The sequence below is a fragment of the Mus caroli genome, unplaced genomic scaffold (genome assembly GCF_978045245.1).
Source record: "Mus caroli unplaced genomic scaffold, Mus_caroli_1 scaffold_8, whole genome shotgun sequence".
In the NCBI taxonomy this organism is placed as follows: Eukaryota; Metazoa; Chordata; class Mammalia; order Rodentia; family Muridae; genus Mus; species Mus caroli.
Window position 1 is genome coordinate 78,715,611 of NW_028227263.1, and position 15,450 is coordinate 78,731,060.

Below are 15,450 nucleotides of genomic sequence, written 5' to 3' on the forward strand. Positions count from 1 at the left end.
GATGGCTCTGGAAATACATACAGCATATCGGGGCAGTTGTCCGGCTTGTCCAGAAGGCCGCCCTCCATGACGAAACGAAGAACTTGCTCGTTGGACAAGCCCTGGTAGGGCTGCTCAGCCAGCGTGGCGATCTCCCAGAGGACGACCCCGAAGGACCTACAGGTGGAACAGAACAGGAACAGCTCAGAAAAGAATGGGAAGGGCCATGTCCCCTCCTTGCCAGCATTTCTTAAGACTCTGGGTCCTGAAAAAAGTGTCCTCAGTGTGACGACTGCACTTTGTCCATGTCAAACCAGCCAGCTTGCTACGTGTGGGACATCTGTTCCCCTTTGTCACTGCTAAGGCTTCCTGTAGGGCTACTGCAACCCAGGTGGCAGGGGTGAGGTAGCTAATGTTAGGGGCTTCTAACATCTCTCACAGTTTTAAGAGCCCGATCTACAGCGGACACATTCAGTGCCTGGTCCCAGCCATTACTTGGACATAAGCCTAAAAATTAGCTCTGGTTCAGCAAGGAATGCAGAGGCCCAGGTCCCAGCCTGGCCACTGACCTGAGACAGCTAAGCATTATCTGCTTCAGGGATTCCTTTCAGGCCAGCTTAGAAATATTGATGCTAACGGTTCTCCAATCCTCCGCAAAGAAGAATCTGATCAGGGTTCTTAAAACAATGGGTATCTGGGCTCCCCAAAGCAATTCTGACCTGCTGGTTGTACGGTAGGGAGCTGGGCCTGGAATGTCTCAAAGTTCTGTAGTCTCTTGACTTGGGCCAAGGAAGATGAAAACTCGTCCCCTGCAGAACTCAGGAGCCATGGCTGCAGAGGTGGCTGTGTCAGGAAGGGAACTGGGGTAGGATATACTGGCCAGGGGGTGTGTCGCAATAACAAAGAGTCCCTTGGTCTAGAGGCTTGCTGAGGTATGAACTCATCAGGTGGAGCAGTGAGGATTCTACTGTGTGAGGTGTGGCCTGTCAGCCCAGAAGATGGAACTAAAGGAGATCCATGCATGCAGACACTTCAGACAGACAATGGTCACACTGTCGCTCACAGTGTGAACACACCTTCTCAGGGAGAACCCCTGCTTTCACAAAATTCTCCCTGGCCTGTCCCCTCTTACGGTCAGGCTGTACGGCTAGAATGAAGAAGGCTGCCCATGGCAAGCCAACACAAGGCTTCAGATGGAACCCTAGCAGGGCTGAGCCCCACAGAAGAGCCTGAGGCGGCCATTTTCCACTTAGCACTCTGAGGATCCTGGCCTAAGCTGGAGCAACAGCCTCTGACGGAATCTTAACTTTTGGTTTGCAGCTTCAGCTTCCTTCTAGGAACAAAAGGGTTTTGTACCAACTGATGCTAAGCAATGTCAAACGGGAACAGAACCTCAGCAATCAGACCCAAGGTCCTTGGGAACCGATAGTCACTAAGACAGACAGTGCAGTTACGGTTTTCAGAGACCTGGCCCTAGAGAAACGGGTTTCCTGTCTGTTTCAGCCCTGGGTTCTGCCTTGCAGAGCCTTGTGGCCACTCGTTCTTTGGAGGCTGCAGTGCTCACCCTCATGTCTGAATTCCGGCCTGAGACAAGCCGTCATGTGTGTGGTTTTCTCTTTTTATCAACCAGTCTTGACCAGGCTCCCTTCCAAGCCGACTCCCCTTGTCTTTCATGCTTTCCCTGGCGCATCACAGGCTTTCAGGCATTCAGTCACAATCCTGGCCCTCAGCTCTGACTGCCATGTCTATCTAGATTGCTGGTTACTTGACTCTACAGACTCAGCATGTCAGCTCCAGTGTAACTCTTGCTGGCACCCTGTTCTCCTCCTGGACTCCCTGCAGCCAACATCCCATTCCATCCCATCCCATCTCAGCAGCCAGTCTGCTCATAGGATGGACAGGAAGATAAGAGTATATAAATCAGAAAGAACGAAGACGTCTAAGGGCTGGCCTTCCTGCCCTTGTGAGGGAGGGGACGGTCCCTGGAACATCTCCCCAGAAGCTCAAATAACAGCTGTGACAAATGCAGATGATCAGGGTGTGGCTTGACCCGAGGGTGCCTCCCCTCACCATGTTCCTAAGGTCTCCTACAAAGTCAAACAAAATCCTTCCAACTTTTCTTTGCATTTTTACCTACTTCTGACTGTGAATTCAGCCTAAAATGTCTGCAATTCCTCCAGCAAGCAGAGGTTCAGTCAGAGCTGAGAATCCGTTTATACATTCCAGTGTCCTTGCTGTCCCCAGCTGTATGCTCAAATACTCCCAGCTCTGCCAGTGCCTCAGCAACTTGGCCTTTTCTCCTCATGCATTTTCTTATTGGTTTGTAATGGCTATATAATCCAAGTGGAGGAAATCAGCAGGAAGCACCCTGTGTGCCTCTTGCTGTGTCGTGCAGCGACAGTTGTTACCCAGAGTCGGGGTAGAGCGAGTCTGTGCTCACTCTTTTCCTATCCTGTAAGGTGACCTCAAAGCTTCCAGAAAAATGAAGCTTAGAACAAACAGATGGAAGTGTGGACCTAGGAGTGCCCTCTCCTGCGACCTCATCCACACATAGAATAGAGTACTTTGATTCGACAGAAAAGATGTAACCTCGGATAGGCTAATTGCAGAACAGACCTCATCCTAGAGTCGGGAAACAACCAGGCTGCGCTGGGTCATATTCAAAGGCTATTTCCAATTTGCACCTGTCTTCCAAACAAGATCCAAGGCTCTTGACCGGGAAAGGTTCACGAGGCTAAAGAACTGATGTCAGTCACTACTGAGATAGTTTCTCTGTGTGGTCATCCGCCCTTTGAATAAACAACCACCGCTTCTTCTGTGACACAACAGCAACGGGATCTCCCGAGGGGACAGCCAAGACACTTGCTGACATTCGAGGAGGGGGACGACGTGCCAGGGCTTCTGCCTGCCAAGAACTCCAGTTGTATTTTGGAACCCAATGACCTCCACACGGTGTTTCCAAGGAACTGCAGTAAACATTACTACAGAGAAGTCTTTGCACCCTCTGGTCAGTGTGCTACTACCGCAAGACACTTATTACTAAGGAAGATGCTTTGGGTCAGGAATAATGGACATCGTGTGTGTGTGTGTGTGTGTGTGTGCGCGTGTGCGTGTGTGCGTATGAACAGATGAGACCAACAGAAAACCACAACCACCAAGACTCAAGTTTTGGGTTTAAATAAAGCACTGCCTTCAATCTGAAGGTTATGTGAGCTGAGGCAGGAGCACGTACATACACAGTGGGGAAAAGAGACGGGGGAACAGGCAGAGGAAACAGACATGTGAAGGCTCAGGCTTCGGCATTTCCCCAGTCTTTGGAAATATAATAAATGTTTGCTAAAAATGGAAGGAAATGTTGGTTCTACCTACTCCTTGGCTTCCTACAGATACCTTTTTTGCTCTGATGGACTCCACACAGGAATATCTAAAAGACAAAGGGCTAAACGGCACTGAGAGCTGAACTCAAGGCTGGCAGTTGGTTACAGTGAACAAAACAAGGAGGAGAATGACCCACCAGTGAGAAGGAAAAAGCTGGCCATGGAGGGAAACTCTCATACCAGACATCAGAATGAGTAGTGAAGACGCCATCCTTGAGGGACTCGGGAGACATCCAGCGCACAGGCAGCAACCCTTTCCCACCTTTCCGGTAGTAGTCCGTCTCGTAGATGTCTCGTGTCATACCAAAATCTGGAGGGAAGATGCACAGTTACTCGGCTGGACCAGGTCTTGGGGCAGAGCCATGTCCTTCCCCCCATATTCAAGGTGAGACATGTTCTAGCTCCACTCTGAGAGGGCTTTAGCATCACAGTCACTTCACAGGAGAATACACGACATCTCTGGTCTTCATCAGGCTCCTTTAAGAAATTAACTCCCTTATAACATTTAAAGCGAGAGGCAGTTTGCAAAATCATCAAGTACCATGTTTTTCCAAGGAAATATACGCTGTACAGGGCAAGGATGTAGTTTTAAAGTTTGGTCCAATACACGGGAGGAATGTAGACCCCATTTACTTGGTAGTGTGTCTCTATTGCTGAGGAAAAGGCCTTTTGCCACTCCACAGAGGACAACGTACGCAGTAAGAACTCAGGAAGATAAAAGGACAGTGAGCAGCTGAGATGTTCTTCACCAGGCTCCTGGAGCTACTACCCAACACCCTTTCCCAACACAATACTCTCACTCAGTTTTGAAAATGTTTTCCATTTTCTGAGTCTCATCATGGTGAATGGCAGGCTTGCTTTTTTATAATCTCATATTACTGTGTCTTTATCCATATTTTTGATTTTCCACTCAACCACACCACCTTTTCCTCACATAAACTCTTCCATCCTCCTTCCCTGGAGGAAAGAGCTGCTCTACCTTTAAAATGTCCCTTTGCATCTCTAAGTGGTGCTACAAAGAGGTGACTACAAAAAGGCAGTGCAAACCCTACGGAGAACGAGGCTGCATGGAATGTTAACCCAACACAATTGACTTGCACCGGAGTCTGAGCTACCAGATGCCTCTCTTGAACTGATTTAGGATGTGTAATCCTTGAGATGGGGGCACTGGGGGACACTGAGGAATGTGGAACTCGCCCGAGGAGGAAAAAGGAAGTGCTTAAATCTCATCTCTGAATTAATCCAGAGACATGCAAATGAGAGGATCTGCTTTGACTTGCATAAAAGGGGAATTCTAGAAAACAATCTCTCTCCCTAAATGCAAAAGGAAAATAGAACAACCCCCTCTTCTCAAACGGGCACGCACAATTTAATTCTAAAAAGAAAAATCATAATTATAATAGAAAATATCCTCATAAATGCGCCACATGGTTAAACGGAAAATATAATCCTTACTGATTTGGATTTAAAATGGCAAAAAGCACACGCACACACAAAAGCATTTTTCCAACTGTAATGCAAAATGGGACCAAAGCAGCCTCTCAGAGTTCCTGGCTGTGTTGGGAAGGGTGCAGAGCAGGGTAAGATGAGGACAGGGGCACAGGCTTGCTGTCCCAGCCAGCCTCCGGCTCTGTCCTAATCCACTCTCACTCCACAGGTGGGGAAAGATGGAACCAGGAGGGAAGGCACCTGCCCCAGGCAGTTTCCTCTGAGAACTAAATTCTAGATCCCCACACATAAGGGAGGGATGGGAGGCAGGAAGGACCACAAAGGCTGGTAAGAGGATGCACCTCTTATCTAGAAACTCTGGGGCAGGGTATCCTCTTCAGGGCTGCCCACCAAGCCAGGCTCCCAGGGCTCCAAGTATGAGTGTACAAACCCAGAGCCCAGGCTGGGGGTGTCTTCAGTAACTCCAATGACTGACATCTGTTCTGTAACACAGCTGCATGCCAACACCCCTAACTCCTGCAATCAACAAAGACAGCCCGACTTTGGATACCTCTCTCGAGATGACACCCATCGCTTACTAAGAGGCCAGAATGGCTCATGCAAAAACCACTTCTAGGGTTGAGGCAAAGCAGAACATCTCCAGGACACAAGCTCAAGAGGCCGCCAAAGGTTAGGGGCTGATAGTTGCTGCTACATCGTCTGTCCCTCTGCTTGTTCTCAGGATGAACACTTGGTATGTTTCTGACCTGCTGGCCTATCACAGTAGGAAGGTAAAGTATATGCAGGATGGTTTTCTGAGCAACCTTGTTACTACTTTTCTTTTTTTTGAAGTAAAAGACAAAAACCAAAGCCAACATACAAGCTGTAAGGCTGGGGAGAATTTCTAGCCAATGACCAGACATGTAATCTAATCAGGGTTTTAGGATCACAGTGTGTTGGCAGCAACAAGGTAGGCTGAGCAGCTAAGGTCATAGCAGGAAGCGCTATGCATGACAGAACGGCCAAGTGCTTGGAGCTACCATTGAAGGATGCACCTCAGTGGCTTAACTAGCAGCATACATCAGGGCCTCGGTTCAATTCCTGGCAGCAGGAGAGGAGGAGAGAACTTAGAGCCGACCGGTCCTATGAGTGAAAAGCAGTCAGCAGTGATCTCCTGCGGACTGACATGACCACCATATATCACTCCTGTTACACTATGCAGGGTTTCACCATAGGGGCACTTTGCCTCTTAGGAACCCCATGGGCCTATTCAGGGACAATGTTCTTTGTAAGCTGAGAAACTTGAGGGGTGGACTGGAGGGTGACATTTTCCTCAAGCCAAAACCACTTCAGGAAGCAAGCTGCCCTGATTATTTCTGTAACATTTGACCTGGGAAGCAGGGTAGACCAATCTGGACTACCAGGTTAAGGTGCTCTCCGGGTTACAGCCAGGAATAGACAGTCACACCGACTACACACATCTCTGCACTCAAGGGCGAGGCACTGCTCCTCTCGGACATAATGAAAATCTCTCCAGTGGCAGACTAAGGACTGCAAAGTCCCCTCAGCACCTGTGAGTTCAGTTTAGCTTGTGCTCCAATCTGGGAAGCAAAGGACACACCTCCAATTTTGACCGTGAAATCTTCGGCTACCATGCAGTTCCTAGCAGCAAGGTCTCTGTGGACGAACTTGTTGGCATTGAGGTAGGCCATGCCATCTGCGATCTCTCCAGCCATCTGGATCATCTTGCTTAAGCTCGGAGGAATGAGGACTAGATTATTCTGCTGCAGATTCAAAACAAGACAAAGCCATGAGCAACGGAGGCCTTTCCCCCCTAACCACCTGTAGGTCTACGCTAGGAGTCGTAAATGCATGTTTACTTAGTCTGGGTACCACAGGTCACCTGCAGGGAGTCGGGACTTGCTAAGAAGGACTAGCAATCTCTTTTCCCACCCCCTCCCATGTATGCATGTGCATGGATGTGGGGGTCTGAAGTTTTATGTTGGGAGCCACCTTCCACCCACTCATTGAGGCAGGGTGTCCCTATCAAACCCAACCTGGTCAACATAGATTGCTCTGGGGATCCCAACTCATCCTTCCAAGGCTGGAAGCACAGGTGTGCTGCCACACCAGCCCAGCCTTTACACGGCTTCTGACGATCTGAACTCTGGTCCTCATGCCTGTGATCACCCCCCAACCCCCCTAGTCTTTTCTATTTGGAGCAGGACAAAAATGATTTGAAGTGAATCAGCAAGTTTAGGCATTAAATATTCTCAGCTCCAGCTAGTGTCCATGTTCCTTTGGCTTCCGCCATCACCAGGTGTGAGTAAGAGGAAGGACAGGGGACCCGTACAAAGGCCCCATGAAACAGACCTACTTCCTAAGTGGATTACCAGGAGCTTTGCTTCCCGTGGAAGCTGCCAGGACTTATTCATCTTCATTCCCTTCTTCTAAGGGACAAAGATAGGAAGACTAATGCTTTCCTCTTGGATTATTGTTTTCTACGGGCACTGAGGACAACCACAGTTCAGGTGTTCACCTTGGAGGGGACCAAGGACACTGACCAGCAATGAGGACCAATATCATGTCTGAAGAGGAGGGCAAGATGCTGCCTTAGGAACTGAAAAGAATTAACCTAAGAAGTGGTAAAATCATTCAAAAATAAATAAACAAACAAAATAAGATAAGATTTATGTCTAAGAGGCTGATGAGAATGGCTTAGTGGGAAAGGTACCTGCTGTCAAGACAGAGGGACCTATGTTCATGTCCCAAGACAGGTATGGTAAAAGATGAAAACCAACTCCCTCAAGGTTTATGTACGTATGCACATGTATGAACACACACACACACACACACACACACACACACACACACACACACACACACACGCGCGCGACACACATACAAACAAAAAATTCCCAAAGCTCCGTCACCTCACTCCAATGTGCAAAACCAACCATGACCCTTATGCCTCAGTTTCTCTAACTGAAACCCTTCTCATACAACAACACTATGAAGCCATCTCATTTCCTAGGCCCCATACACACACCTTCCTAATATATCTCAAGTCGCAGGAGAGCATGACCAGGCTTGGAGATCACACTATTTGGGCTAGTCTACACAGACCGCTTGTGCTTTGACCACGATGAACACTCACGAGCGTTCTGGCTCTTGGCCAGGGTTGCCAAGTTCTCAGCAGATGCCAGACTCTAGGAGGCCAGCAACAGCCCTCTAGCACATCCAGGAGTACTCGTCAGACGTCACGACATGTGAGGACCTAGTTGAGCTCATTTATCTATGTAACCATTTTCACTCTGATCCAGGGTCTCTTCCTATAATCTAGGGGATGTCCTCAGAGGATGCGCCATCACAGGTGCTTCCCTGTCACGCTGACCTTTAGCATCGTTGGGGTCTTACATACACATGGCAAAGCAGGACCTCTGCAGTTCAGTGACATGCACTTAGGCTCATGACACATACTGCAGTGTATGTGTGTAATGTTGTGTTAGGTGTTCAACAAAGAGCTGTCACTCAACATGTGAAAAACAATCAACAACGGGGACTTAATTATGTGCAGGAAAGGGCTGGGCTGACATTTTGTCAGTTCATGGTAATATGTTGTCATTCTTTTCTTCATCTCGAGAGAGAAGAAATCTTTAGTTTTGTTAGAGCCCCTTCAGGTGAGCACACATCCATACATTTACCTAAGTAAATAAGCAAACAGCAATGGGGGGAGGTAGAATTACACACTGAAGCTGGGTATATATACTGGAGCTAGGGTATATACACTGAACTGTGGAATATACATTGATGCTAAGATATATGTAAGTTATTTTTTAAAAATTCTGACATGAGTTAGACAAAGTTTAGATCTGATGAATTTAAAGATTAAGTTTTACCTCTGAAAGAGACTTTCATAATCCAACCTGTCTCTTTACATTTAATTAAAATTTTGTTTTATGTTTATGGGTGTTTTGCCTGCATGTATGTTTGTGCACTACCTGCACAACTGGGGCCCCTGGAGGCCAGCAGAACAGTGAATATAGACAGTTATAAGCTACCATGTGGGTGCTGGGAATCCAACCAGGGTTCTTTGGAAGAACAGCCAGTGCTCGTAACTGCTGAGCCATCTCTACAGCCCTTTCTCTCTCTACATGAGGAAACGGAGGCCCAGAGGCATCTTACTGTTAACTGAGGACTGGAGGTAACCAATGACAAAAACAGCCCCGAGAGGACAAGTTACGGGTTTACTCTGTGCATGAACTGGGAGTGAAAGGCGTTAAGCACATTCTGATGTTAGGAGGTGCCTTAAAGAACCACTCTCCAGTCTCCTTCTGTAGACTGGGTATTACTGGGGTAGGATGCTGCTGCTGGGAGAAACAGGCATAGCTTTGTGGCTCTGCTATCAATGCATACACTGCCTTGTGGCTCTCCTGAAACTCCAAAAGCACACATGAGGACATTTGTGAACAGGTACTCAGAACTAAAATGAAGGAACCATCCGTCACTTGGTAGATGATTAAGTTGTAGAGGAAAAGAAAACAAAAGCTTCTACAGAGAAAGGGGAGCAAAACCAGAAAGGGTTCGAGAAGAGGAAGTTCCCCTTACAGCGAATGCAGACAGACAAGCTGCTTAGTTAGCCACAGGTATCAAAGCCAGGGCCGAAGTGAGAGCCTCAGAGCCTGAGGCAGCCCCATGAAAGGCATTTGGTCCTGGCGATATTTCTCAACACCCCCATCAGTTAACTCTTAGTGAGGACTTAGAAGCCAGACGTAAGCCAGGTGCTTGTGGTGCATACCTTTAATGCCAGCACTTGGGAGACAGAGGCAAGCGAATCTCTGAGAGTTCGAGGCCAGCCTGGTCTACGAAGCGAGTTCCAGGACAGCCGGGGCTGCACAGAAAAAAAAACAAAACAAAATGCTGTCTCAAAAAACAACAAACAAACAAACAAACACAAAAATAACAACAACAAAAAAGAAGTCAGACTCACATATGCTAAAAAGCTGGCTGTGGGCTAACACAACAGAAGGGGACACTCTACAGTGACTAATCAAAAACTACACAGGACCTACTCAGGTTCACAGTTTGAAAATTTCACTAGACTTAAGCAGAATCATGCAGCTGGAATGATTTATCATTTAAAAGCGCAGGCACGACACTGGCTTATTACCTAACCCGGGAAGTAGGTTCAGAGTTTGAGAAGTGTCTGAAGCAGTGTCGGGGCAAGGGTGTGTCATCAAGGTAAGGATAGCATGCTCACATGTACACGTGTGAGTGTGAGTGTGTGTGTGTGTGTGTGTGTAATGGGTTCAGAGTTTGAGAAGTGTCTGAAGCAGTGTTGGGGCAAGGGTGTGTCATCAAGGTAAGGATAGCGTGCTCACATGTACGTGTGTGTGTGTGTGTGTGTGTGTGTGTGTGTAATGGGCTCCTGAGGAAACAGTGGTCTTGTGCACAGACCAGGCTGGGAGTCACTCTGGCCAAAACCTCTGACAACCTGAAGACTGACCTTTATTGAGCACTTACTGGAAAGGTTACCAGCCACGTACATGACCCTGAGGTAAAGATGAGGCTCACCCCGAGGACCTCAAGAGTAAATGTATGCTAGGCAGTCAAGTGTACTGGAAAGTCAGTGGGGGAGGCCAGCCCGGCCTGAGTGGGAAGCTGTGGGAAGGGTTGGCCATGACACGTGGTAGGGCAGCTGGGGTTGGTGTGAGATGTAGGCAGGGGTAGCAGGGATGCAGAAACAAGAGCACAGAGATGCTGGAGGTTGAATGGGTAGGATGCAGAGACAGGCCTTCCAAAGATCCCAGTCTGCCTACAGTTGGATCATCCTAAATAGAGGGAACTGACAATAAAGCGTATCTCAAGGCACTCAAGGCTGAGAAGCAAATGGACTTAAAGACATCTTTCCTACAAGCCAGCTCCTGAAAAAAGTGGAACAAGCAAGATAACACAGCGAGGAACAAAACTGACCTCCACTTCTGGCCTTAGAGACCGGAGATAACTTTTGAGATCGCCACGTGTCATTAGTTCCATGATGACCAGGGTGGGCTGGCCTTGGGATACCACACCCAGCAACCGGACCTGGAGGAATCAAGAAAAGGACTCAGAGGGGGAGGGGGGCATCCCACATGATGACCTATGCCTCTTGCAACTGGGTGGTGCTGGGGCCTGTAGCCAGGAGCGGAGTTCTGGTGGGAGGGCGAGGCTCCCACCTCAAGGGTCTGTGGGTAGCAAGAATGCAATGGGGAAACTACCCATTGGGAAGAGGGCAAGGCAACAATTCCATAGCTGGCCAAGGACATACAGGGTGGTCCTTTCTGTCCATACTTTCTGTCCATGTCTGATCTTGGCTTCTTACCACATGGTGACAATTGAATTCCTTCATCACCGAGGCCTCGTTGAGAAACTCGATTCTTTCACGCATACTTGCAGCCTCGTTCACCGTCTTGATGGCCACTCTGGTTTCGGGTTCATCCTTGACCACACCCTTGGCCACTCCTTCATAGACCATCCCAAAGGACCCTTGTCCGAGCTCCCGGTTCATGGTGATCTTCTCTCGAGCTACCTCCCATTCATCAGGCACGTACACTAGTAACAGACAGGATGGAAACGGCCCTTAGACAGAGATTACAAGATGCTGTTCCCTACGACCCACCAAGGAGAACATCAAGGTACAAACAGTCCAGCACGGGTACTCAATCTTTGAGGACTCCACGACACTTTGAGGGTGGTACTCGTAGCTAAGAACCAGAGGAAACCAAGAAACCTCAGATAGGAAAACCAAACCAAACCAAACCAAACCAAACCAAACCAAACCAAACCAAACCAAACCAAACCAAAAAACAGTGGTTCCTTTTTCATACCCTTGGCAAAACCCCAACCCAACAAAATAAAAAAACAGCAAATTAGCCCTAAGAGACAAAGAAAGTGGGACTTCTGTTTTGCCCATCTTCATCAAGGGATGGAAATGTAGGTCAGAAGGGGAGAACAGTGGGAGGGGAAAGGACCAGAGTGAGGGTCAAATCTCCTCCTCCCTGGATGAAGCCAGAGGTGAGAAACATCCTCTGCATGGCCTGGGTGCCAGCTTACAGGCCACCCAGGCCCACTGTAGGCTTTCAGCGCTTGAAGTCGTGCTGGAAGTAAGGCACACACTACATTTCAAAGACTTGCTTAAAACAAGTAAAAAAAGATAACTTTTAAAAGATTTTAAAATTTGTGTATACATGTGAAAATCTCTCTCTCTCTCTCTCTCTGTATGTGTGTATGAGCACACACACATGCATACATGCGAGGCACCACCCATGTTTGGGTGCCTGGGAAACCCAGAAGATAGTGTTGGCTTCTCGGACCTACAGTTACAGATGGCTGGAGGTCTCTTCACAGAGGTGCTGGGAACTGAATTAGAGTTCTCCAGAAGGTCAGCAAGGCTCTCAACTGCTGGGCCATTTTTTTTTTTCTTCCAGCTTTGTATTCCAAAGACTTGGTTAAAACAAGTTTAAAAAGATAGCTTTTATATTAACTGTTGGATGTTGTGGGCTAAATGAAAATCCTAACAGATATATCTCATCAGCTTTTACACTTAAAAAACATGGCTACTAGCTGGGTGTGGCAACAGGAAGCTGCAGTCCCACCCCAGCCCACTGGGCACGGAGGTTAGAGATGGGGTCTGCTGAACTGAGGGCATCTTCAGATTGTGTTTCAAAACACCAAGACAGTGGGTCAGCCGCCTGGGATGGTCTATCAGTTCACGCACTTCATTCCATTTCTTCCATAGCCATGCCCGACAACAAGCTCAATGTGGCTGAGAGGGAGAAACTCAGTCAACACTAAAGAAGGCAGAGACTCAGAAAGAGTCCTCAGCCATCAAAAGAAACGGAAGAAAAGGAGATGAGAGGCCACTCCCTCACCCCCACCCCTGCAGAGCGCTGAGGTAGGCCTTGTGCACTACAAGCACTGTTTTTCTGTATTCCTCCATACAGCTGTTTAACTCTGGAAGCTGCAGAGGTTGGATCCAGTTTAACACACCCTGCTGCCCCTTTCACCGAGATCTAGTGATGATACAGACTGCCTGCCTTTTCCACCTGAGAGGAAGGAGAACTCACACGTTGATGAAGGAAAAAAGCAGGGTGGGAGATGAAACCCATGGTTCAAATCCCAGATGATTCAAGGTGCCCTACAGGCTGTCAAATGCAGTTTAATCCCAGGGCTGTGCTGTGTTGTTTTTCAAGTGATTTGACGTAGTGGAATGCATACTGTTTTAAAACCATCAATTTTGTGAATGGCTGTTTTCCCTGCATGCATCTGCACTGTACGCACATAGCACCTGGGTGCCACTGGCATGTGGGTTCTGGGAATCAAATCAGGGTCCTTCTAGAAAAGCAGCCAGTGTGTTTAACTGCTGAGCCATCTCTCTAGCTCCGGAATGCATGAAAGTATTAAAACTCAACACAAGAAACCAAACTCTTGCCTAACACAGGTGAAGCCTAGGAGACCCCTTCCAGGGGATCTCTAGTGAGGGAAGTGAGCGCTGGGATGGAGGGGGACTCAGTAGTGACCCCACGGCTTTGGCCTGCACTCTGCAACGCCAGGAACCTCCCTGACACGGACCTGAACAGAATTCCTTCTCCAGCTTCCATTTTTGGTTATGCTTGATCTGGTTTGAGAAAAATAAATAAACGAATAGTTCTCAGAAGGAAGGGCGAAGAGAAGGAAAGAAAATAAGAGAGGCAAGTAAGAAAGACCAAACACAGGCTCCATCCCATAACGCCAGTGGGTACAGCAAGAACTGAAATCATATCAAATTAATACATAAGATCTGGAAAGAGAATACCTGCTCCATTAGAACCATAACCTAACATAGTTACTGACAGCCCTGTCTAACAGAGGATGGCCAGCAGACACGGCAAGAAGGAAGCCCTAGCTCAGAGACGGGCCTGGGAGGGGAATCACGGCTGTGTTTGCTTTTATGCTTTTAGATGCTGAGCTGCAGTTGGAGGTGGGAGACCACCAGCAGGTCATCACAGTTATCAGTCACCCTCAGAGCACAAGCCCTTACTTCTAAGTGATGCATTAACGGAAGGGTGTTTATTACAAATTCGGGGTTGGGGACCCCATTGACTTGTTTGAAGAATGGAACATACATCTTGTAGTGGTTTGAATAGGAGTGGCCCCCACAGACTCATACATTTGAATGCTTGGTCATTAGGGAGCAGCGCTACCTGACGGAGATTAGGAGGTGTGGCCTTTTTGGAGGAAGTGTGGCACTGAGGGTGGGCTTTGGGGTTTCAAATACTCAAACCTATGTCTTGCTCTATTTTTGCTGCCTGATCCAGATGTAGAACTCTTACCTCCTCTCCAGCACCATAGCACCATGTCTGCCTGCATACCATCATGTTTGCTGCCATGACAACAAGGGACTAAACCCCTGAACCTGTAAGCCAGCTCCTTTAAGCCAGCGCTGTCCATGAGAAGAGCCGCTGTGGTCACGGTGTCTCTTCCCAGCAGCAGAACACTAAGACACATATTCATCTGTCACTTACTCTTACTTACTGGCTGACTTGGGGACAGGACTGCTCTATCTTGTTCATACTTGCCTTGAACTTGCTATGTAATCCAAGCTATCCCTGAATTGACAACTCTTCTGCCTCAGTGTCCCCAGTATGTGGATTACAGGTTTGTGTGACCACATTTGGCTCCTGTGCCATGTTTTTGTATTTCATAGAATATGTATGTCTGGTAATTTCTCAACTAGAATTCTGTCTTCCATAGGCCTCAGACAACTTGTGACCCTGCAGAGGCTGAGCTTGCTTAGGAGAGCTGAGGAGGCAAGGTCTTTATAACACCTCTCTGTAAGGATGGGGACCACTGTCTCCATTTATTACCTCTAAGGATCCAGGCTGGCTTTTAATGAGACTCAACTACACGGCTTGCTTGCTGCAGAGCATGGAGTTTAAAAGCTCATCACATCCATTCCCTGGGAGGTCCCTGAAGTTAGTGCCCTCAACCCTTTTTCTAAACTCAATCCAGCTGCCGTCTTTAGCCAGAGTACCTCAGCTTCGCCAGCCAGAGCTGTTCATAAACTTCGTACAATGTTATCAGCACTTTCCTGTAGGGCATTCTCAGTGCCCTCTTGACAACAGCGACATGCAGATTAACTCTGGGAGAAAGACGTTTTTAAAGCACCTTTCAGATGCAATGCCACTTTGTAGCTCTTTCAGGCAAAAGGCTTGTGCTGCTGCTGTGCTTGCCAAAAGGCCAAACAAACCAAGTGCAGATGAGGTGACAGTGTTCTCACCTGTTGACCTGGGTAGTGACAAGTTTGTTCTTGCTTGGTTTTGAGGGGGGTAGGGAGACTATTTCTCTGGCACCTCTTTTCTCTTTTATAATTATTGACCTAGACACAATGGCTGCATGGTTCTGGCTAGTTAGGAGACCGAGGTAAGGTGTTCAGATCATCTGAGGCCAGGAGTTTGAGGCTAGCCTGTATAATATGGTAGCAACTTTAAAGAGAGGCCCTGCCTCAGAACAGAAAAAACAAAACAAAACAAAACAACCCAAGTTCTTCATATAAACAAAGCATATTTATTTTCTTGATTTTCCCCGTTTGCTTTCTTGTTTGTTTTGGTGGTGTGAGGACAGAACCCAGGTTCTGGAACATCGTAGG

At 47.8% G+C, this 15,450-nt stretch overlaps 1 protein-coding gene across 5 annotated transcripts in view; it reads right to left on the reverse strand.

Moving 5' to 3' along the window:
• Positions 1 to 15,450, reverse strand: part of Igf1r (insulin like growth factor 1 receptor) — a 283,747-nt gene that overhangs the window by 15,260 nt on the left and 253,037 nt on the right. For 3 of the 5 annotated variants that reach the window (XM_085841652.1, XM_085841651.1, XM_085841653.1), the window contains 6 exons: positions 11,146 to 11,375; positions 10,758 to 10,868; positions 9,583 to 9,675; positions 6,406 to 6,568; positions 3,537 to 3,666; positions 22 to 156 (listed from right to left, as the gene is read on the reverse strand). In XM_085841652.1, the coding sequence (XP_085697778.1) occupies positions 22 to 156; positions 3,537 to 3,666; positions 6,406 to 6,568; positions 9,583 to 9,675; positions 10,758 to 10,868; positions 11,146 to 11,375 (862 nt within the window). The remainder of the gene's footprint in view (positions 1 to 21; positions 157 to 3,536; positions 3,667 to 6,405; positions 6,569 to 9,582; positions 9,676 to 10,757; positions 10,869 to 11,145; positions 11,376 to 15,450) is intronic. The other 2 variants (XM_021166846.3, XM_029479326.2) reach the window with 1 other exon arrangement.